At 32.1% G+C, this 26044-nt stretch overlaps 3 protein-coding genes and 1 pseudogene across 4 annotated transcripts in view; 2 read left to right on the forward strand and 2 right to left on the reverse strand.

Annotated features, from left to right (window-relative positions):
• LOC125834552 (probable disease resistance protein At4g27220) overlaps positions 1–26044 on the forward strand; it is a 259136-nt pseudogene that overhangs the window by 218062 nt on the left and 15030 nt on the right.
• The window catches only part of LOC125834553 (auxin response factor 8-like), a 771942-nt gene that overhangs the window by 117802 nt on the left and 628096 nt on the right, over positions 1–26044 (forward strand). The window lies entirely within an intron of this gene.
• LOC125834513 (glycosyltransferase BC10-like) lies at positions 2281–6980 on the reverse strand. Its single transcript, XM_049513649.1, has 9 exons — positions 6702–6980; positions 5854–5970; positions 5391–5491; positions 4305–4376; positions 3981–4062; positions 3303–3383; positions 3137–3187; positions 2837–2983; positions 2281–2460 (listed from the first exon to the last, which is right to left on the reverse strand). Exons 1-9 carry the CDS (start codon positions 6978–6980, stop codon positions 2281–2283), a joined length of 1110 nt encoding a protein of 369 aa, XP_049369606.1.
• Positions 10049–20898, reverse strand: LOC125834596 (calcium permeable stress-gated cation channel 1-like). The gene is made up of 13 exons (XM_049513734.1): positions 20822–20898; positions 20103–20423; positions 19543–19689; positions 18296–18431; positions 18028–18129; positions 17243–17362; positions 17021–17101; positions 16359–16699; positions 15097–15342; positions 13633–13957; positions 13304–13398; positions 10661–10799; positions 10049–10382 (listed from the first exon to the last, which is right to left on the reverse strand). Exons 2-13 carry the CDS (start codon positions 20414–20416, stop codon positions 10125–10127), a joined length of 2304 nt encoding a protein of 767 aa, XP_049369691.1. The 5' UTR covers positions 20417–20423; positions 20822–20898; the 3' UTR covers positions 10049–10124.

Genomic DNA, 26044 nt, shown 5'->3' on the forward strand with positions numbered 1-26044 from the left:
AGTTCGGTGACATTTTGAACCTTGTTTCTTTAAGAAAAATAATTTAATTAATGGCATGGCCCACAATCATATTTGATCTCGTGTAAAAAATAATTTTGCAAAATCGAAACTATTTTCATTTTACAAATAATGACATGGATGACCTTTTCTCAAACGAAAAATGGCATAGATGAGCCAAACATTTAACATATGGCATGCATGAGTTTTTTTCTCCAAGTTCAATGACATATTTGAATCTTTTCCCTTTTATTAATAGGCGTCCAAGTTGCCAACCAAGTTTTCTTGTTAATACTCCCTCATTTCAAAATAAGTGAATTGTTGAGCCTTTTTTCATAGTTTAAAATAAGTAAATTGTTCAAAGTTCAAGATAGTTTTTGGAAATTTTTTTCATTTTTGCCTCTCATTTATATTTTCTAGGTAATAATTTCAAGAGAATTAATTGCTTATATTTATGATTTTACTTTGAACTATTTATATTTTCAAGATTCGTTTGAGAATAACTAAAAGGACAAAAGTGGAAAGTGGTGTTTAATTTATATCCTAAACTTTTTTTAATGGATATGTATTACCTCAATAATTCACTTATTTTGAAATGAAGGAAGTATTAAAAGAATTTAATTAAGACAAGAAACATATGATTATTGACTTTTTTTAAAATAAAAAAAAAGCAAAAGAAAAGAAGAATGAAGAAGTTAAGATCTATCAATATGAAGCACGCAATCAATTCCTTTTTTGGTCCTTCCTCTTTTTTAGTTTGACTATTCAATATTCAATGGTCAGTAAGGTCTTAATTTTTTAAAATTAAGATAAAGACATCTCAATATTAAAATATATATTGAATAGGTGTTTGGACATGTGATTTTATCTTGTTATTTGAAATAATGAGATAAAATGAGTGTTTGAACATGCGAGTTCATCTCGTGATTTGAAATAGTGAGATAAATCCAAAAGGTTTGATTTGAGAATTTTGTATCATGATTTCACATTTTTTAAATATAAAATTGACTCACAAGTTTATATTTTGATAAAAAAAGATCCACCATTTTATATATGTCAACCATTTATTTCATATAGAAACAAAATTTATAGTTGATATTATTACCGACCTTTAGATCATTTAAATCGGTTATAGTCATTATTCTCACCAACATAAATATTACTTTATTTACACAAAATTATCTCGTTTTCATCGCATGTCTCTATAGTAATTCTTTACAAAACTATTGTTTTTATTAGTAGATAAATATTATATTGTTGATGCTAGTACACAAAAGAATTTTTAGCTTCATACAAATTAAAGGATAACACTATCATTTGCAGGATTACAAAGAAGTGAAAGAGAACCTCACAGTGCTAAAGAACTATATTAGGCATTCATCTCTACACAATGTGATTGAGCTTGAAAAAACATATTTAGATATTAAGTCTTTGTTAACTCAGATCTATTCAGACTAATTAAGTAGTTGAAAAAAAAATACACTTAATAATTAAGATTCAAACATAAAAAGGTAAAAACTTAATGATTACGATTACCTTCGTTAACTCAACTATTACAAATTTGTGCTTGGTAAGCCTATTAAAAAGTAAAGCTCTTTCTCGAATAGTTTCTTCGTTTTCGAGGCTCCTAACTATCCCACCGCATCTCATGCTGGCACAGCCAAATCCTATTGGGATACTTTGGGTTGACCAAAATAAGAGTCAGCTTTCCACAAATTATCTGTTACATATGCACTTAACAGAGTAACATTTATTCATCTTTGCATTCTGGCTTTTGTAGTCAATAGGGTCGGCCAAAGTATGTTTTTCTAACTAACCTGATTGTGAAATATTATCCTATAATTAGTCAACTTTTAACTTAATTAAGGGGTATCTTTGAAATTTATCAAAATTTCAAATTCTAGCACCCTACACCTTGTTTGGATGGTTGTAAGCAGTTATGCGAACTTTAATCATTCATGTATAAGTATTCCATCTTCTACTTTGCATAAATAATACATACATTCTCTCGTAACTTATACATGTGATAGTTATGACACATTGTAAAATATTAACTAAACAGTGTACTTGGTGTGCTGCATTTTATACATAGAAATTAAAATGCTACCAAGCATGCATGGTACTAGTTATGCTAGTTTTAATACATGAATAATTTACTTCTTAACTAGCAACCAAACGACCACTAAGATCTCAAGGGCTGTAAAGATCTTTTGACCTACAAAGCAAAATTGCTTCACGAGAGACGTAAACATGAAGCATTAGTAACAAAAGCAACGATGAAAATCATGGCGTTGGGTCCATTAGAGCAGAGGCATCAAACTGAGAAATTACTCCTCCACTCAGTAGATGCATTGCAGCTCCTCGTGAGAACTTCCTTGCAAACAAAAAACATGGAACCAGTGTAGAATTATTATGGCACCACTCTGTTCTGTACTCAGTGTCGTAGTAAACATTGTCAATATCCTGTCAGTAGGATCCAAGTTGCATAAACCAGTCAGTTCTGAAGGACAAATGTTTTGAAGCAAAACTAACTAGAGGAAAGAAAATCCAAGACAAACGAAAAGTAAAGTGAAAGAAAGAGTTAAGAACTACGATCTACCACATATGATAACACACGCATTTAACTTACATACACTAATTGTACATAGAACTGTTATACGCTCTTAAGTATTTTAACCAGCTGTAATAGGCTACCTTCTTTTAGATAATCTGCTAGCGTAAAAATTCTTTTACACTGTCAGCGTACATAATAAAACTCAAATCATGAAAGAGATGAATGTAGCCAAATGTTTAAGTGGAAGACGAAGAGAAATATTATATATATGCCTGATAAGTATACCTTTATTCTCTTGATCTTGTCAGGCCCTGCATCTGCATAGCTAAATGTCATAGGATGCCAACTATTTTTGTCCATATTTGACGCGGATTGGTTCCACTCTGTATAGGTTATTGTTCTACGTTCCAGTTCTCCGTCACTATCATGCATCTATTCACAAAAAAACAAGTACACGTAATGCTGATTAAATACATGATGATTCTCATAAACAACACAGAAGGAATTTTGCCAATTATGAGCATGAACAAACATACAAGAAGTCTGAAATAGAAAAGCACCTTAGGTAAATAATTGATTACTTACTGCCAATAATGTCTGCACGTAGTGTTCATCTGGAATGCAGTTGTATCTTTTCTGCATGATATATTACAAGGTTTGAAAACATATGGCTGGAAAACTAAAGGTTAAAGTTGATGAATTCAAGCATTGAAATTTTATTGAGAAAGGAAAAGAGAATCATGATGCACACCTTGCAGAACATCTTGAAAACAGGAAAGATAACATCATCATCAGCAACAACTTCTGCGTGCTTCCTGATTAACGTGATCCACTGGACTAAAATGTCAAATTAAAACTTATAGAAGTAGGAAGCCTATTATAGTGATTGATAAGCAAAAGAAGAAGAAAGAACAAGAGTATCCTTTAGCTGAGCAGTAACAAAAGTGGTCCTTATATCACAGTGCTCATGCAATAGAATTGAGCAGGAAAACAAATGCATTTCATTTGTGCATTAACTTTAGTTGTCTTTAGTTTATAAGATGTTTACAATGTCAAAGCTGATTATTGTTTTATTCTCTTTGATAATCGAATTTCAAGATTCTAATGAATGCATAGTCTTGTGCCTTTAGCTACCTAACAATTAGGTGCATCTAAGCACATTTAGTCCTAAAATACTCCACACTCTGCCTAGATATTTAATCCGGCATGCTTCGCTAGAAAAACAAGGAAAAGATCTGCTCTACTATAGCAACGAAGTAGACATGTCGCAAAACTTCTATGTCACAAAGAATATGGAAGAAATTTTATACTTTCAGATAATTACAGGAAGTTGCCTAAAATAAGTGGAAAAAACCTGCTTAACATGTTATTTTTACACAAATAGTGCAAACATTATTTGTATTGTAAGTGTATATAAGTCAAATCCTACCTGTGATCCCTTCCGCCATTTGCTCATTGGTATATATAGTGCCATGTTTGGGTTGTACCGCCGTTCTTTTTTATCAAGAAAGCTGGAAGACAAATATCAACTTATTATTTCGCTACTGATGTAGAAACTTTGAGATCTTTTATGCAATACCATAAACAGATTTTTTTAATCCTGAATCCACGTCCGTTGGTTAGAACAAAAAGGAAATACAAGAATTAGATTTTTCTCAAATTCAAAAATGCAATTTATTATTATTAAAGCTACTACTATTCTTCCTACCAAGTCCTCCAAATCATGAATCAACTACTAAATTACACATTTTACCTGTCTACAAAACTCCTAGGGGAAGCCGTCAAATAGGTGTATATATAGCTAAAGTTGTACAACGGGATGCAGCTGCAAATTCAAAAATACATAATTATATAAATATTTAACCCAAAGTTCAAACCATATAGATGAAAAAAATGGAAGACGAATACATGGATAAAAGGTCACTGCATATTGAGAATTTTCTCAAGCCTTAGCAGGAACATTGAATACATACAAAAACTCTGCAAGTTGCCATTTAAAATATTTTTCCTGTTTTACCAATCTAGCGTATGTCAATCTTGACCAATTCATTTGTGAACTCAATAGTTACTGGTCTCCTATGCTTTTTCATTGTTATGCCCTAGTTCTCTCTCATTCTTACTTTGTCAAGAATCATAGTCATGTCATGTCCACGTCTATTCAGCAAAATCGTGATAGGGTTAACCATTTCGTACTCCATATTTTCCAGCATGTCCAAAAAGCAATATATGATGTCATTCCATTGAACGGGAACCTAAGACCTTATGGCTGTTGAACCCATTCGGATTTAAGTGACGCCCATTAAATCAAGGTGGAAATCAAAAAAATGAAGTTTGAATAGGTTATTAGTTAGAGATGAGCAATCAGAAGTTCAAAAATACTTATTTTTCAGATATACCTAAAGTGTACAGTTGAAATGAATGAATGTTTGGTAGATCGTTTTATCAACATAATCAGAAGAGGTATTAGCTTCTTTCGTCTTGTTTTATTTATAAGATAATGAAGGATTGATTTCTCAGACGAACACTCAACTAAAAGTTATTATCTCAGAGAATCATATTTCTTCTTGGATCCAATTTTGTTCAACAAAAAAAGCGACTTTCTGAGATATATAATAGCAAGTATTAGTGGAGTGACCATCTATGAAATCAACTCGATAATGAACTATTTCTCCTGTTAAGTTCGGTTAAAAAGCTATATTCCTATTTCGTAAGGCAGCTAGTAATCAACAACTAAAATGATCATTGATCAAGCACTGATGCAAATGCATGTGAAACGACCAAGTCGCCAAAAAATACATATTCGTGAGATGTTAATTATGCATCTGAAGTGTAAGTAGACCTTTCTGACAAGAGAACGAATCTTGTATTGGCTGAATCCTTAAGAGCTTCCTTAAGTAACAATCTCTCTGCTCCAATCATACTTGCTTCTCCCCAACCTACCTACACGTTACACTTTATATCAATCCGGCTAAGATGAAAGAAATTGAAATGGAGAAGAAAGTGCATGACAAAAAGCTGAGTTATCAGCAAAATATTCCTCATATTTGTAAGAATACTAGAAAGAACTTACAGTTGGAGAAACTAGTCGGAGAAAGAAATAGACCAACTCAAAGTATATCTGGATAATGCTGTTGATAATCATTGAGAACCAAAAGTAATAGACATATCAAGAGAAAGGGAGAAACAAACAAAAACAAAAGCTCCTATATGTTTTCATTTCATGAAGTAAACTAATAAGGAACATAACAAAGGGATAAAATCTTCTGTGTTTATGAAAAATGACAGCAAGTAAGAACATTTACCTTGATGCTATTTTTCAATTGGCGATCATGAAAGAAACGTGACCTTGTTGTAGACTCATTAAACACAAAACCAGGCTCTGAATGTATATATATTGAATAATTAGCAGTGTCAGCATTCTGCAAAACATCAAATTAAAGAGTAAGAGAGAACATGTAATTTGGTTTACCAATGTTCTATCATATTAATAATTAGTTTCTGAAATACTGAATTTCATTAAAACCTGGTTTTCTTCACATTCCCATTAAATATTCTGATGGATGCAAAAGAAAATAAAAACTACTCAGAAGCTGGAAAGCATCTACTAATTTTTGTATGAAACTTTCCCTAATCCATTAAAAGAACATATACGAATTGAAGAAAAAGGAAAAATACATTCAAGATAAAGCGATAATTAATGTAGAAACATACAATCCTTAAACCTCATAACTAAAATAGAAGTTGGAATAATGCAACACTTGCAACAACAGTGAAATCCCACTAAATGGGGTTGGGAGAGGGTAAAGTGTGCACACGCATGCATGCACACAGACCTTACCACTACCTTGTGGAGGTATAGAAGCATAAGGTGAGAATTGTCCAAAATCAAGAAACAATTATCTATTCTCTCACAAATGTGGACTAGTTAACATCACCAACCAATATAGACCCCAACATTCAACTCGATATCTGAAGCACAAACATTATAATACAGGGATCCAATTACATGTATAAATCAAAAAACATGGACACTATCAATCATCATGTCAACACAATAATAGGCATTCGACCTAATTCAATCCTAAAAGTTAGTTACCTCATTCATTCATTTCTTCAACTTTCACAAAGTTGTCAAAAAAAATCAGCTGACCTGGAAGAAACATTTCCAAACAAAATCGAGAGGCAAATGAAGACGAGCTAGAAAGAGAAAAGCAACTTTGGGATTGGGTTGCCCTTCATGGAGGGTAATAGAATCCCAATTAGAATGGAGAGATCTACGAGAAGAAGGAATTTGGGAGTAATGTGATGGTGAGAATCTGTGGAGGCTAAGAAAAGGCAACATACACACAACAATGGTGAGAGTAAGGGACACCACAATTACATGTAGCTTCCACGATATCCCTCCTGGAGCCAACCCCTTCTTCTTCATGGCTTATATAAAGTCTCAATCAATGCATTTTCTAATAATTGAGTCAATTAGAATGTACATTCAGAGATATTGGTGGTTGAAGGGAGTGAATCAATAACACAGACAACAAAATTATGCATTCAGAGAAACAGAGTATTTTCGTTTGTTACTTCTTTCGTAAAACAAGGGAGAACTAAACTATATACATTCCTATGACGTGTCACTTACCCCATGCTAAAATTTTGACACTATTTTTGGATTGGATTAGGTTCAAATTATTGGATTTAAATAATCACCAAGAAATTAATATTATTCCAAATTATCATAAATTAGATGATGTATAAAACTACATTAAAAAAATGTGTAATTTTTATATGGCTGACCTATATATGAAAAACTATTAGAAAAGAAATCATAAAAACTATTGAAAGAAAATCTCTCCCTAAACAAACTTGGGTTATTATGGTATGGTATAAAAAAGAAGGATCTTCAATTCATAAAGATGCAATTTTTTTCTCCAAGAATTAATAGACAAATATGAAAAAGATTTATATTTTTCTTTAAAAAAAAGTAAAAATAATTATGGTAATACTTTGTGTTAAGAAGTCCCACATCAGGTAAAGAGATGAGAATTTTGTCTCCTTGTATAGACTTGGACAAACCTCCCTTCATGGACTAACTTTTGGGGTTGAATTAGGCTCAAGATCCATGTTTGCATGGTATAAGAGTCACACTTATTCCAATTTGTTGTTCACCGATGTTGTCGATAGTCGGGACTTGGACAAACCTCCTCTCATGAGCTAATTTTTATTTCAATAGAAAAGTAAATTCAAATAGAGAAAATACATTTAAAAAAAAAGGCATAATACATATATTGGACCTTAAACTTGGCTTCAAATTTTAACTTTGACCTCCAACTTTCATAGTGCACAAACAAGCACTTTAACTATCCAACCTTTTAATAAATAAACACGCGATTTTTGGAGCCAAGAGCGTGAAATGCAAACGCTGCCACGTGTATTAGTGAGCCACTCAATGGCTGCCAACTAATTAAACACTTTACACGTGCATTTTTTAACTAAAAAAATTAATTAATTAATTAAGGGTAGAGTTGTCATTTCAGCATTTTTTTTTACTGTTGTAGGCCTCAAAAATCACTCCTAACTCGCGCAAAAAACGTGCACATCACGCATTTTGCCAGGTAAGACACGCGTGTTTATTTATTAAAAGGTTGGATAGTTAAAGTGTCTGTTTGTGCACTATGAAAGTTGGAGGTCAAAGTTAAAATTTGAAGCCAAGTTTAAGGTCAAATATATGTATTATCCCAAAAAAAATACCTGAACTTGGTCGGATAACTTATTTTAGTACTTAAACTACACGGGCATTTAAATACCCCCCTTAATATTTTTGAAGTGATTTTTTTTCCACCCTGAGACTATAACACCACTCTCACCCGCCACATCATTGCCACGTAAGCACCACATCATAACCATGTAGGCACCATGTCATTAATTTTTATTTCCTTTTTACTTATTCACTATTTTTTCTTAAATACTTTTTAAAATTAATTATATCAATTGATTAATTTATAAATGCATACCCCCATCCCCCACCCCTCTCTTTCTTCTTCCTTGTTGTTCACCATTATTCCAAACTTCAATTCTTTCTTTTCTTCTTCTTCTTCACTATTCAACAATTTTTTAAGTCACTTTAAAGAAAGAAATTCACATTATCTTCTTTGAACCCTCCCAACTAATTTACTCTCTTGGAGAATGGATTTTTTTGAAAGCCAATTTTTTTCAGATAACTCAAATAAGAAATGAAAATTGCATAAGAAAGTTGATCCAAAAAAAATATAAATTTTATGAGAAATGTTTGAATGATCTAGAAATCAAAATGGGTCACTCAAAATTTAAGAAAGTTAACATTTGCCAAATTGATACAAATAATAGAGTGAAATCGACGTCAATAAAATGACATTGGTATTGAATTTTACGGATTAGTAAAAGACTAATGAAATAAAAATAGTGGATAGAGGTGGAGAAGAAGATGGAGGAGGAGATGTTTCAATGGAGAAAGATGTGTACTGAGGAAGACAACAAAATAAAAAAAATAAAAATTAAAGAAATTAAAAAGGGAATCCACTAATTTCATTTACCTCTTAATAAGAAAATTTACATATTTTAAAGATTTAATATATAAAAAAACCTATTTAAATAATTTGTTATATATTGGCCAATAAAAAAAGGTCATGTGTAGGGCTTTAAAAATTCAGCTTTTTTTTTCTCTTTTTTCACGCACTTTCAGGAGAGTGCACTCACTCTCTCTGCCACATCATCCCTTAGGGGGTGCTTTAATCACTTGAAAGATGTTAAGAGTGGTATTTAAACACTCGTATAGTTTAAGTGCTAAAGTAAGTTGTGATGCCAAGTTTAGGGGGGTTTTTATGTATTTTCTCATTCAATATGATAAGAAATCAGGACAAAAATAATATCATTATATAGACTTAATTAAATCTTTCCTCGGAGGTAGTTCTAGAGTTAGAAATATTAGGCGTAAGAATAGTCTAATGGCTTTAGTATGAAATAAATTAATAGTTTGTAATTTTACTAATACAACAAACAATGTTTAGGATCATATGTGAAATTAATTTATCATCATAATAGAAAAGAAAGTAAGGTTACTTAATTATAAAAAAGCTCAGTACAAACAAAACCCATCCATTTATCGGACGAATTCAGAATTTTAAAATGCATATTAAATTCTTTATATTTTGGCAATATTGGATTACCTTCAATGGCAATCTGAACGCATTATTGGATCTGTACATGAACATTTGGTCTGAGACAACTCTATTTTATCGGGTTTTAGGCAAATACAAGGAAATCACATAATAGAGGGAAAATGACAGATTCTATTGAACAGGCCCTGTTGCTCCACTAGCAAAGCAGATTCCAACAGTTGGCCACAGGCTGCAGCCAGCAGCTCTTGCTCATTCGAGTAAGAAGGGGCATGTCCAAACTTATTAGCTACATTGGCATCATGTCAATTTACATTTAGCTCTCTTATGTACAAAGAGTTAGAATCTCACATCCAGAAGAAACAAAGCACTTAATGTGTATGGTCAGTCAGTAACATTGAGAAATGATGTAGAAGAGTTGGCACTCATTCTTCTTGGTGCTGGAGCATTTCCTCTTGACTGGCGCCACTTATCCTGCTTGGCGCTGGAGTATTTCTTCTTGACTGGCGCTTCATTGGGATCAACACAACATCGTTACTCTCCAACTTATCGTTCAAGTCCTCCTCATTGTCATCTTCATCATCACCTCTAAAAACAGGATGCAAATAAGCATTTTGAAGGTAGTATTTCAAGTTAAGTTTGGATTCTTTGGCTTGTTCTATAGTATCTTTCCTCTTTGCTTCCTGAAATCCAAGAAGACCAAAGTATAAATCCCTTTTAGAGAAAAATAAAAAAATTGAGATTTAACCTTATGATTCCATGCAACTATAACAGCTCTCTTGCTAATGAAATACATTTGAGATCAACACAGTTAAATCTTCATCCAGAGAAAATAAATACACGTATATCGGAGCTCAGTACTATATGTGGTTTTTTTTTCCAGGAACCTCCACTTCTATGTGCAACACATTTATATTTGTAGTAATAAGGAAGCATTTAAGTGTGAACTTGTTGTACTCACCTGCAATGGATATCTGGTGAAAGCTGGCTCGTAGCGCCCTTTACAGAAATAGTGAAAAGATAAAGTCAGTACTGGAAGGGCAATAAGGAAAGGTGCTGATTGAGCAGCGCGTTTTGTACTTAGCAATCCCAATAAAGATGTCACGCCCCGAGCCTACACCCTGGGCGGGACCGGCACCCGGAAACCATTTCTGGCCCCAAGCGAACCCTTGGCCTGGCTTTCTTAACTCAGCGGAAACCTAACTCAAGCGATGCAATATTACAACACAACTTAACTTATAAAATATGGCCATAAGGCAACTCGAATCTCAAAATAGAATATTTACATATATACATAGATAAGAGACTCAAAACTAGCTGACTGACTGTCTATCTGTCTATCTATGAAGCCTCTAAATTACTGAGATGGATGTTGGGACAGACCCCGCAACATCCTAATAAGACAACACTAAGAACACAAAGTAATAGAGTCCTCCGGAAAGCAAGGAGGCTCACCACTGACTCTGGAGTGCTCAGCTGGATCAACGACGCACAGGCTGCTGATCTGGGATACCTGGATCTGCATCATGAAACGATGCAGGCCAACTGGCATCAGTACATGGAATGTACGAGTATGCAAGCTGGAAAGCTAAGCAACAACGGCTAGAAGGAAACCTGGGAGAAACTGAATAGCTTACCTGGCTCAACTCAACTCAACCTGACTGACATTATTTCTATATAAGGCAATTTAAAACAAGTGCGATATAAAGAAAGACTGTTTAAAACATGTTATAAACTCTGTGTGTATACAAAGATACAATAAGCCTGAAATGTATATAGAAATACAATGAACTGATGTATATAAAAATACAATAATCTCTGAGTATGAAAATACAATAACTGCTGTGGGAGTTTCTCTAACCGACAACCATCACATAAGAGCTATAGTGATGATACAGCGATCGACCTCACGCTGCCAGAGCATCTTATACCCGGCCAAAAGTATAAGACCTGAACTGCCTAATGGATCCACTAGTCTAATCTGAAAAGGATTCATCTAAAAAGTATGATCCTTTTCTACCCATGGTGGCTAACATGGTTCTATGGGGGCTGTGGGTTCTTTGAACGCTCCCCCAACTCGGTGCTCGATACTACTCCCAAAAATGTACTGGCTCTTATGTTTTTAAAACATATTTATTCCTGCTGATATGAGATAATTACTCAAAAACTAGCCCGAAGGCTCTTTGGAGAACATCGCTCCTTTCTTACTTAAATGTAAAAACATTTAGAACTTCTTTGGGAAGTACATAGTTCCCTAATAACTTTGGAGAAATGGACTCGACTCCTTACTCCTTACTTTACTTGAACTCTTTACTTTGACTTGACTTGAAACTCTTAACTCAACTTGAAACTTGAAACTCTTTACTTAGCTTGAAACTCTATACTCTTTGCTTGACTTGAAACTCTATACTTAACTTGGAACTTGAGCCTTAGAATGAAGTTAAAACGTTCAATGAAGACTCTTGAAAAGCTTTAAAGACTTGCTTGGACTTACTTAATTTCTAAGTTTGACTTCACTTGAATCGGAAACTAACTTCACTTGAGTTGAATTATGGATTCAAGGACTTGATTGGTGTTTGGAAGGACCCCATGGTGTTTAGGAATGATTTAGGAATGATTTGGAACAACCAAACTTAAGAAAATTTTTGAGAATAAAGTCTGAAAACAGTGGAGTCCGCGTCCTGTCCGCGACGCGGAGCAGATTTTGTTCACAGAGGGAACAAGTCCGCGACACGGACTTGTTTCATGTAAGAAGCCCGACTTTTCTCCTTCATTCTTCCAACTCTAAACTCTCTAACTTCAAGGGTTCCAACCCCAATCACTTAGAAACATGAAATCCCTCAACATTCAATAGATTTCAACTCAAAACCCCAACCGGAAACAAGTCCCAAATCATCAAGAATCTCAACATCACAACCAACAACAATACCAACAATAATTTCAACAACTAACAACTTTAACAACTCTAACAACTTCAACCACAACAACTCACAACTTCAACAAACACAATCCATCTTTTCTCGAAAATAAAACGAGTTTGGCATGTGGGGGAAAGGATCACCCAACACTAAAAGCTCACATACCTTGGTAGGGATCACCCCCGACGAAAATCCACGATGATCTCCTTGCTTGATCTCCTCTTCTTCTCTTCTTCTCTTCTTCTTCTCTTCTTCTTCTCTTCTTCTTCTCTCAAAACCCTCACTCTCACTTCTTTTAAAATGGTAAAACTGATCAAAATGATCAGCCTAACACATTTATAAAACCAAAATAAAAGGCTAGGGAAAAGACCAAAATGTCCTTAATGATTCCCGGACGGATTTCCTTGTCAACTGCCCAACTTTCAAAGGTCATAACTCGCTCATACGGACTCGGAATTGAGCAAACTCGGTGGCGTTGGAAAGATCGTTCCGAGTGCTATGCAACCATAACTGGAAATACTTCTAACTCATCATGAGCTAGAAGTTACAACTGATCAAAGTTGGCCAAAAACTCACCTTTTCCATACTTAGCCAAAATTTCCAAAACTTTAAATTCTTTCCAAAAATGAAAATTTCCAATTCTAAGCCTCTTCAATTATTTCACATTGCCGGATGTTACAAAAGATATCTGAGAGAAGACCAAAGCGAATATTATACGTCCGTGAACATCTGGCCAGAATGCTGCTCCACTTTCATACTTCTGATGGTATACATTTATAATCTGCATAATCAGAAAGGAACACAATCAGAAAAGCTAAATAGGGAGTGCTGATATTAAGCCTTGTGCTGAACATACACAACTACTTTAAAAGATATATTTACATTAGCACTACATGCATTATAAGTAGACTTTCATATGCATGTGAACCTCTTCAATTTCGACTCAGTATAACTGTGCAATCTGAAGAACCAAATCCTTTATCGATTAAGAAGACTTAAAAAGCGAAAAGATAACCTGATGACGGAACACAAAATACGCCAGGGCAAAGAACACCAGTATGAAAGGAAGCAGAAATGGTGTGACTATAGCATAGACAAGGCCCAACAAGAAGTATAATTGTATCTGCGGTTCTCCAGTGTTGAAATCGAGGCTTCCAGCATCCATCGCCTTTTCTCGATCCCTTTCAGTTTTGACCAAGAAAAAGTTCTTCAAATGGAAGATTATTAGTGGCTTCAACCTTAGGATCTCTCCAGCAATACCGGCCCACCCATCAACCATTGTGTAAGTGATGAAGAAAGTTGCTTTCATTGGGATAGCAACACCGATTGTTTTAGGTATTCTGCGGAAAAAGACAGAATCTTTTAGTGCTTAAGAAGCATAGCATTCAAGTAAAGGGATATAGAAGATCTGAAAATTGCATCAAAAGGAAAGCTAGTCCTATCATGTATGGGATATCACACTTTAACGCGAGCATACTTCGAAGGAATCAGGGGCCTTGAGTAGATATTAGAGACTTATTGTCGCATTTAAATGCTAGACATGCTAAGACCCAATGACAGTTGCTGCAATTTGTCTGGACTTTCTAATAGCAAACAAAGAAAAAGATCCCTATTTTTCTGCTATCGAAATTCATAACCAATGTTCTGCTCTCTCACACTATATTATCAGGACCATTACATTTGCTTTGACAGGCCACTGCCAAACTGGTAGAAGGTGGATATGCATTCTTACTAAATAATCTATCAAGTACTCAAAACTCCTAAAAGTTGAACCTCACCTGTGTTGAAACAAGATTTCCAAAGAGAGTCAAAATATTAGAAAAAATACACATACTGAGTCAATACAAATATATACGTTCAGCCCAAAACTAATAATTATAAACATGAATGACAAATGTATGAACAAAGAAATCTAAGAAAAATTAGGACAAAGTGCAATATCAGTTGTTTAGCGCCACCTCTTCTAAAGAGGCTCATTGGCAAGGAAAAAGTATTTTTGTAGAACCTCGATGACAATACTGAAGCGCACATTAAGCGAGGTGAAGTGCTCAACACATGACCCTCGCTTAAGTGTGCCTTTGACAACAGTGAATATGCCTTTCATCAAGCATGCATGAAAGAAACTGCTGTAGTGAATTGGGGTACAAATTCCTTCCAGAGTTGCTACTCCTAAGTGGGGCCATCTTAATTTTTTATAAAATGACCATATGTTGTGATGGAAGCAACTACCCTATGAATGGTAGGATTCATATTGGTGATTTTCAATATATATCATTGGGCGGATATTCTAACAAAGCTTACATTCGACCTCAGACATTAGTAATCTTATGAAACTAACTATAGCAGACATGGAATAAGACGATAATCCTATTTTGCAGATCATTCAACCTGCATCTGAAGCAGGCTGTCTGTAAGTAATCTCCATTTTCCAATTGATTCCTTTGCAAGAAAAAAATGCAGTAATGCCACTTCAACTTACTCATTTGCTGACTGATGAATAAAAGTATTTAGCTGATCAAATGCAGCTCCTGCAATTATGCTCCCAAGAAACACATTCACAAAGTTAAAGATGTAATATTTAGATGCAGCTCTTCTTTCCAGAGCTGATATACTTCCCCAGCCCTCAAATTTGGACATCAGCATCAGTATCTTTGGCAATACTATGAGAAAGATCTTCAAAGCAATCCCAGGTAGAAAACCTTGGATGAATGACTTGACGAAAGGTCTGCACAATAGATTGGGTGGAATTATTGGTATAAAGATCTAAGCATAAAATGGATAACCATATCTGCTGTGTGGGAGAGGGATGTGGGGTATGGTAGCACAAGTCTAACAACCATGCTAGACACAAAGCAACAATTCAAGACAACATAATATTCATCTAATTACCAAATAGAATGATGAGAAATACGATAAATAGATCTATTTAGAAGACCATTCATTAGTTACTACTTCACGTCTGAACTATGTCATGCCATGTCAATCTTCATGGCTATGATAGGTAAATGATAACCTAAACTGCCAGAATAGTTTTACTTTTCAATTTTTTTTGGGTCAGGTGATTGAATTGCCAACATATCATTCTCCTCTGTTAAGTCGATCTCCCAACAACATACTCTCTAGTAAGGAAATGTCATTTAGCATGTCTTAGGTTGCTAGGCTTCGGTCAAGCAACACTTCTGTTAACAATCACACCATCAACAAAAGTGTTAAGACTCCACTTTTGCTAAACAAGTGACTAATATTCTCTTAGATGTACAGTGAAGGCAATGTGCACTATTAAGTATTACCACAAAAACAACTTTTAGCGGCAACAAATATGCGCATTAACAAAGAGTCCTAAAGTCTTTACCGGCATTAGTTCATTTCCATTAGATCCAATGTCGCTATGGGGTTTAGGGACATTTATAATGAATACTAATTGCCACTAAAACTACATATTTAGCGGAAATTAAGCTATTGCCGCTAAAGATCATTTTTGGTGTAGCCCGAGTGTCCTATGCATCATTATGAAGCATACCCTAAGATACCAGTTCATTTGAATTTATTCCAAATTAGATACCCGACGATTTGATTTACTATCAGGACTAGTTTTATGACCATTCTGAGAAATTTATGGAAGTAGATGAACAAAAATATCATAGCGCCTTAAACATAAGCTGATAGAAGACAGGGAAAATGTTACAAATGAGAGCTAGTGGATGCTGACACCGGAATAAGTCTATAATGGGGCATACTCACATGTCAATGATAACTTTCAGGAATGGCGCTCTTTTCCTGATCCCCTCGATACTTGCAAGAGTTTGGACAAATGTGATGGGAATCATGAAGAAGAATGTCAGGAAAAAGAATGCAACACCAATTATGAGCCTCCTAACTGTTAGATACACATAGGGAATCGCCAGGTTTTTCCAATATACATCACGTGGCTCTGGAGCCCAATCAGTTAACCACAAAGTTGGATTTCTTGCCTGCTGAGTTTGAGCACAAATGGCAGCACCCCACCGTGTTTTGAATGAGACAAATGCCACCGGCATGATAGATTTTGGGTCATTTTTAACCCGCTCTCTCTCTTCAGCTATCTACAAATAAACCAGAACTTATGACATTGGTAAAATGAAAGCTAGTCTACAGTAATAGCAATAAAAGGAACAAGCTCTAAAGTTGAATGATTGACCGAAAGCTTTTCTTTGTTGCAACAATAAAAGGCATGGATGCCTTAAAGCATCAAATCTTCTAAAAGCCTCGAGTCAATTTTTTTCTATCCAAATAAAAGCATTTGGCATCAAGGATCATATGATGTCAAAAGTAGTGAATAAAGGACTATTGAAGACACTTTCAGCTGTACTTTGAGTGAGGTCAATCAACATGACAGTTAGCAAAGTTTACTCAAGATCTATTACCTCTTTCGATAGTCTTTCAACTTCAGCAGTCTGATGGTTGATAGCATCCACTTTTTCTCCACAAAGGCCAAGGAAACGAGTCTGCAAGTTCGAGAAGGATATTTTTAGATATCCTGAAAGAGAAACTATAATAATCTCAGAGCATCATAGAATGCTTTCGATATCTTCAAAGAAAATAAATAATATCCAAAGTGATGAACTAACTTGTCTATACATACATACCTTCATCATGGGCCGTGTTGATTGATTTCTAGAATACTTGAGATTGTAATAATCAAGCCAATTTTGCTTACTGTTCTTCTCCTTGACCAATTTTGCTAGTTTGTTGGCATTGTAAACAACCTGCAAGTACAATCCAACTACATGAATAACGATAATTAATTTATTTAAAAAGAAATTTAAACTGCAATTAACAATTTGAAACAAATATCCTATTAATTGTAATATCTGACATAAAAGTGACTCCTCAAGAAGAGAACAGATAATAAATTAATGACCATACATCGCAGGCACAATCATTGAAAAGTTAGTTCTTCAAGCAAAAAGTGTTTCTGAGGAAGAGGATAACAAGCTTTTAGAACTCGATAACTTGTGTAAATGAAATAGACCATCTTCTATTCTTCCTACATTTCTGAAATATATCTACCTTTTCTCTTCAAGAAGACCACATTAATGTCTTCAAATACTAATCCTGTCCTTCTTCGTTCTTCAGCGACAGAATCTCAAGACAACAAGTATCAAGTAATCACAAGACGTAGTAAATGATTACCCCAATAATATCTGAAAGGAGAAGCTAAATATGTACAAGACAAATTCTTACAACTCAAAAGAATCTGATGTCCATTTATATATATATTTTTTTTTAAAATGATGCGACACAGTTCTGTTCTCAGCTAAGTTGTTCTTATGAAAAATGAGAGTATTCACGAGACAATCAAAGAATATATCTCTTTATCAATGATTTCGCTCCGAAGAAGCATATAACATGTATTACATCAAGTACAAACCTGATTTGTGAGGTAATGATCTGTATGATTAACCAGGAAAAAGTGCTCGACACATTCACTGACTGATTCATCAGTGTCAGGTGGAACGTTTCTGACAAGGACCTGAGAACAATCAAATTGTAGCTCAATAAATAATATAACAAAGTTTCCTAATTTTAGCTCAAAAAATTTCTATCAGACATTGCTCAAGATTGCAACTAGAAGTCGATATTACCACTACCCAGTAAATTGTTAATACTGAATAAGTTCATATTTCTATTTCACATACTGTGAATTGATCAGGGCGACGTTTTTCAGATGCAAGAAACTGCAACCTCATATCTGCAACTTTTGCATACTCCTTTTGTAAGACATAGCATGTCCAAACTGTCGAGGCATAGGCCATAAGGATATGAGCCCAAAACCTGGAAAGATCCCGTTCAATACAAGTCATTGCAGAAAACAGTTTGTATAGCTTGTGAAGATGAAGCAACCAGAAACATATCGCAATGTACTGTAAATAAGGTTAACAATGACTTTTTTATATGAAATCTGAACTCCAATCCTCACATGAAGTGAACCTCCTTTTTATTTGTATTTGCATAATATTTTATATGATCCTCTTGTTTACAAAGGAAGCAGGAGATGTGATCCAGTTGACACCAAAAAAAGGCAACTCTATTGACATGAAGCTGACTTAACTTGAAGCGAAGACTTCTAGAAAGCCAGGACAAGTGGAGTTCGACTAATCAGAAGGATAAAGAATAAACATACAAAACTTGGTAAAGCAAATACAAAGGAACATCCATTTTGAAACAATAAAAAGATAAGCTACCTAACCTGGCTTTCCATAGCCTAGTAAAATAACTGAAAAGGTAGACATCAGAGAAATTTTTGTAACAGCAGTGTGATATATATGACATAAGAAGTTAAGTTTCCTTTTTCCTAAATGCTAAGTAATGCTCCCTCTAGTATTTGTTATATCTTCTTTTCTTGTCCTAGATTTTGTTTCTACCTGTTGTTTTTTGTGCGTTAGTGCATTATTTAGATGTTGTTACTGTTCCTTGTCCTCTGAATTCTTTGTTATGTTTTCCCTATTATTTGTTATGTCCTTTTCCCTTCCGTATTTTCTTTTCTTATTGTTTTCATATGTGTTACTTGAGTCGAGGGTCTTTTGGAAACAACCTTTCTACCTCCTCGAGGTAGGGGTAAGGTATGCGTGCAATCTACCCTCCCCAAGACCCTACTTTTGAAATTGCAGTGGGGTATTATGTTGTTGTTGATTCTATTGCAGCAAAGTCCATAAATTCTCAAAACAGCTTCTAGTTTTTTTAGAATCATAACAATAGCCTTGTGATATAATTAGACAGATATTATCGTATACATTTTTCCTAAAGCGGTGTGGATATAGAAGGCTACAGGTTTAAAACCTAAAACGGAAAATAATGCTGTATTATATAAGTAGGTATCAGAACAAGAACTTGGTAATGATGAGTGTATTGCATCAAATACTTGAAATAGGAAAAATTGCCTAACCTCTCTGATCCGAGTGGAACATTTGAAATGGAAATCTTATCAATTTCGCTGTAAGTAAGCCCAGACTTCTTCAGAGTATTATTTGTCCAATTAACAGGTACTAGAACAGCAAAAGCAAGCAATGTAATAGGAATAAATATTTTTAGCCTGCAAATCAGAAGTCATAAATGTCATCAAATATTCAGTTCCCAAAGTGTAACTCAAAATTCAGCTTTGTCCAATTAACAGGTACCATTTTTGCATCAATCAATATCACACGTTAAAAAGTCACTAAGCATCTATTTCAATTTGCTCTTCTTAGTTTGACTCGACATGGAGTTCAAAAAAATAAAGAAATTTTGAATCTTGTGATCGACGTGTGTAATGTATCAAACTGCCATTTGAATCTTGAGGTCTAAATATGCCCTCCAATCCAAATTGAGTTACTACTCAGATACAGAAAAAGTGACATTTTAAAAAGGAAAGTAAGATAAACAAATTGAAAGTAATTGATATTGCAACGACATGATATATGTTGAAACAAATCATATATTAGTAAATAATTAGAGAGGCAGGCATACCCTAGCAAGTAGATCCGTAAATAAACAGCAGAGTCCAATCCAGCATGGTCAATGAGTTCAAGTTCAGGCATTTTCAGTGCAGCTGGTACCCAATTCAGAAACCTTATATATGCCTTCCAATCCAAATTAACAACTTTCTTAACAAATCCACCCGACTTCAGTGGATCGTTTCTCAGCCCCGCAAGATACCATTTTGGGAAGTACACTCTGTCATTCAGTGGTTGAAGCCGCAGAATTGCAAATGCCAAAAGGAAGATTAGTGCAGACAGAATATTTATAGCTGCAGAAACTCCTATATCTCCTATTGTTGCCATCTTCTACCTGTAAGTAAATAAAACTATATATAAATCTTCTACTTCGATGATCAAATTTCTCTAATGATACATAAACATACACTTTTGATCTCAACTGACAAGTAAACACCACATCTAATACTCTTTTCCACACACTCCAACTCACATAATGATCATGACACCTCTAAAAATTTTATGTATTATATATGTCAAATGAAAATTGCAGAAGACTGAAAATGTTTCACTATATATGCATGTAGGTATATTACAGAGTATTCAAGAATTAATTCAGCACAAAAAAATGTAACTCTTGACCAAAAAAAAATTCATTATTTGATCATACTGAAACACTAATAAAATTTATAAATGTAAAACAGAGTCATGAAAATTGAAAACTGAAATTGCATGGGAGCAAAAAAATCATACAGTTTGTAATTACTTGGCTGCTTCTACGAAGAGAAAAAGAAATTTGGAAGTTTTTAAAAGAAGAAGGAGAAAACCAAATTGTAATAAGTTGGCAACCGTCACAAGTTACCGACCGAAGAATATAAGGATTACTTCATATCTCAAGAAAAGACAAGAACATTCCCAGGCCATATGTCTATTTCTTTCTTTATTCTTTCACTTTAACTAATCCACAAGCCAAATATTTTTGTCAATTCACTTGTTCACAAGTACTCGTTCTTTTTTACTTTGTCAAATTTTAACTTGTCATATCTATCCATCTCTATTTATATCTATATCTATATCTATATTTATATTTATATTTATATTACTTTAAAAGCATGAACTCATAATTTGAATGTTAAATTACTATAATATCCCTAACTTAAATTGTGACTTTTTTAATGAGTTGTGATTTTTCCGATAAGTTGTGACTTTTTTCAAAGGATTGTAATTTTTCGATGAGTTGTGGCTTTTCCAAAGAGTTGTGACTTTTTCAATAAGTTGTGACTTCTCAAAATGTCATGACTTTTCAGATAAGACACAAAAAAATATTGTTCATACTATCATTTGTTGACTATAAATAGAGGAGTTTCCTCTCATTTTTCAACCACAATTTTTTTTTAATCTTGTACTCTTCTTCTTCTTGCATTTTAAAATTTTTTTGTGTGACTTATTGTCATTGAGTGAGTTCGAAGTTTAGCGGAATATGAGGTGCCACTATTCTGATGAAGTAAGTCATTCTATCCTAAGTGGGTATGCTCCATAACCTTGAGTACTTGAGGAAAATAATTTTGATGATATAATAATTATGTTTTTGCTTAATATACACATTAGTATGTAATGTTCCAATATATGAATTTAACATGATGTAGTCTAAAATCATTTGTTTTTGTTAACAATTTCTCTTGTGATGTAGATATATGCTTCTGAATATCTTTTTCCAAAATTTAGAAAATTGTCACGATTTATTTTTTTTATGCTTAAGACAAAAGAATGACTTTATTTATCAATGTTACTTATGTGATTTAGATTGTCAGGAAGTTTGCTTCAAAATAGTTATTACAATATAAACATTGCCCTTTTGTTTTTCTTATTTACTATTTTTTAATATTTCAGTATTTTAGACGAAGAAAAGTTCATATGACTTGTAATAACGCCAGTTGAAATTTGTATTAGTTTAATTTTTATTATTTATTTATTGTGAGATAAATATTTTCATTAATGCAAATATATATTTATATTTTGATAGGTATTTGTATTTAAATTAAAGTATTATATATGTCACAAATGTATTATCAAGTTAACAAGATCTTCTAACTTCAAAATATATTATTTTAAAATCTTCCGAGTTCTTTTTTTAGAAAAAACTCACAACAAATGTGAAAATATGTCAATATATATGAATCATATGTGAATATATGTAAGTATAAAATTTATTAGAAATTCAGTTATTGCACATTAATTCTTTAGTTATAACATTATAAATTCTCTTAGTTATTACTAATTATTGCAAACGTTCTTTACACTCTTTTACATTCTTAGTTATAATATTATAAATTTCATAGTTATTACATTAATTATTTTTGTCTTTCAACTTTCCTTATATTAACTTTTGACCAATAATTTTTCATATTATTATACCGCCACAAATAGAATATATTTTTTAATTTTTCATTTTTCTAGTAAAAAAAAGGAAATCTTTCTCAATTAACTATGGATAGTCAGATAACTATCTTTGATTTATGTATACAGTCAATCGAGAAGTCAAATATGAGAGGCAACAACAAGAACGTCATCTATTATGTTATAACTTATAAAATAAAACTTAATATACAAAAAATAGTTCTAAAAGATAAAATGTAGTTGTTCTCTTCACATGTTCATATGAAATCTAAACAATTTAACGTGGAGTACACGTGCAAAGCACATTTGGTTAGATGACAAGAAAAATACAAAACAAATATCGTCTTTAAGGTAATAATAGTGAGTAGGGGTGTACAAAATCGAACCAAAAACCGAACCAAATCGCAAATCGAGTCAAACCGAAAAAAAACCCGACTAGTGGTTTGGTTTGACTTGATTTGGTATTGGAAAAAAAACCCGACTATATTTGGGTTGGTTTGGTTTTAACTAAAAAAAATCAACCCGACACTATATATATAATTTTAAAATTTTATCTTATACATAAAAATATTTACTTTGATATAATTTTAAATAATTCTTATACTCTTTCATAGTTTTTATCTTTTAATATATTATTTCAAGTTTAAAACTTACAATTCTGAATGGTCCAATAAAGATTATAATCTATAGATGTTGGTAATTATAATAAATCTTAAATCAAAATCAAATTAATACTAATGCAAAAATAAAATCAATTCAACACTAAGAATGACAATAATATTAAATATTTGTTCTTTAGTTTTACATTGGTTTAGACAATTAAAATACATAATCTAATTTTAATTTCCTTTAATATTTAGTCATGTAACTAATACTTATTAAACATATTTTAGCATAATTTAGTACTTTTAAATTATGATCATTTATGACTTATTAATTTGCAATATTTATTTTACGCGATTTCATTATTATTATTTTTGTTGGATATTTTAGTGTCATTAATCATATCATATTTTGTGTTATTTTCTTAAGAAACACCTTAGATAGTTGTATTTTTGTAAGACTAAAGAAATATTTGAAGTACAAGTAAATTATATGTTTGTATGAATACTTTACCGGAAAAACTCAAAAATCCGAAAAACTTGAAAAAATCTAAAAAACCCGAGGTTGAAAAATCTGAGTTTTATTGGTTTGGTTTGGTTTATAAATTTAAAAATTTGACACAAATGGTTTGGTTTGATATTTGAAAACCCAAACCAACCCGGTCATGTACACCCCTATTAGTGAGATATGACTAATTACATGATTGAACCTCATCAAATTGAAATAAATATATACATTATTGCATTTAACTAATAAAAAAATTCATTGACCATCTTCATAGGTTCGCGTGAATAAGCAATGCTAAGCTTATTATTCAAATCTTCTCTTAAATAAGCAATACTATATATTACATATATTTTTAAAATTGGTAATCACGTGCAACGCACGTGTCAAAGAACTAGTTTATTAAAAAACAACAATTGATATAGTGAATTTATTATTTTGTCCTTATTAATTGATAGAGTTTTAAATATATTTACTCACTATATTTTTCAAAAATATTAATTTAATGTTAATAAATTAAAAGTATATAATAAAAAAAATTATACTTGATTTGTCAAAATTCAAATTAAAAAATATTCGATAAGTAAATGAAAATGGAGGGAGTATGTTAATTTAATGTATCACTAGTGAATCACCTCGCATTTCGCGTGATCGTAAAAAAATCGTATTTAGATTTTTATTATATATATTTTTATTTTTTAATATTAAAATAACGTAAACGTTGAAATATATAATTTAAACACAAATTTATAATTTTAATACATAAGTGTTTTACAAACTTTTAAAAATGAAACTAATGTCATTTAAGATAAAGCATCACCTACAATTTTATTGTTGAAATATAGAAAGTGGATGTAGAAATAGTATATTATATACCAAAATGAACAAAGAATTACAAAAAAAAAAAGGAAAATGTCAAAAAGAAAAATGTAAAACATATATTATGGTGATGGACTTCTCCCAAATAATCAAATATAAAATTATGTATAGTTCATTATTCACGTTTCATAGACCACGACACTCGTATCTTTTGAAATAGATTTCTTTTGAAAAGTTTATATATATATATATATATATATATATATATATATATATATATATATATATGAAAGAAAATAGATATTTTTATCATCAATATTGAAAACAGTCCGTATATATCATTATCATCAAACATTGTAATGATTTTCTCACGCATTTTCACTAAGAAAATATTTCTTATATTATTTATACGTTCGTGTAAATATGTAACTATTATTATACATAATGATTATTATGGTAAATCATAAATGTCATGACTTTTAATCTTTTCATATTTTAATGTAATTAAATTCAATGTAGTACTTATGTTTTAAATATTAATAATTATTGTTTTGCTACTTATTTTTTAATTCCAATCCTTTTTTTACCCTCCCTAGGAGCTCCCACCCCTTTTGCTCTCTTGGTGACTCAAACTCGCAACCTTCGGGTTGGAAGTGAGGAGTGTTTACCATTCGAGCAACTCCTTCTCGTCTTTTTAATACCAATCAATATTGCATTGATTACTATATTTTCCTAACAAAAACGTGATACAAGGAAGCACAAAGAAATTTTATTAAAAGACATTTTTTTCAACATTTTTTATTTTAATTCTAATATAAGGAAAAAAATTCAAAAATCTGAGAAAAAAGATAACATCAATGATATAAGAAATTTGAAAGCTTTAAAAAAGAGATTAATGAGAGAAAATTAATAACATTGATAATGAAAGAAATTAAATATCCTCTTAATTAGAAGATCACTAGTTAACCAAACCGCACTTAGCGCGGTCATATTTTTTTATATTAATATATAAGAAAATTAAAAAATTTCAATGCTAAAATATATATATAAAAAAAATCAAACAGAAGATAACAATAAAAGAAAAAAAAATAGAATTAAATTAGTTTCAAGAAAAATAAGAAGAGAATTATAATTTTTCCTTAGAACAATACAAAGACATAATTTTTTATGCGCCAATTTTATATACGTTGCTATCTCATTTTTGGATATTTTAAATTATTTATGTTATTTCACTAATAATTTCCTTTATATAATACTATTTACGTTTATATATTTGTTTAACTATATAAATTTAGAGTTCATGTAATTTTTCTTGCTTATAATTTAAATTTTTCACAATTATTACTTTAAAATATGAGCATATCAATTTGTTCAATTGATAAAATTAATAGCCTAAAGTTTTTGTTATATATCTACACAAAACTTTCATATGAAAGGCATAAAAATTAATATTTCGTAAAAAATTCAGAGTAAAAATTAGAAATAATAAATACACAAGAGAGCTCAAATATCAATTTTGTATAGAAACTGAATAAATTATGTAATCCAAACACTATATAAAGATGAAGAAGTTAAAAGCGAATATCAATGATTTCATATATCAATATGTGGATGAGTTTTGATTTTGAATAAAGAATATGAAAAATTTGGACA

The sequence above is a fragment of the Solanum verrucosum genome, unplaced genomic scaffold, assembly GCF_900185275.1.
Source record: "Solanum verrucosum unplaced genomic scaffold, falcon-dt-bn FXZP01000287.1, whole genome shotgun sequence".
Classification (NCBI taxonomy): Eukaryota; Viridiplantae; Streptophyta; class Magnoliopsida; order Solanales; family Solanaceae; genus Solanum; species Solanum verrucosum.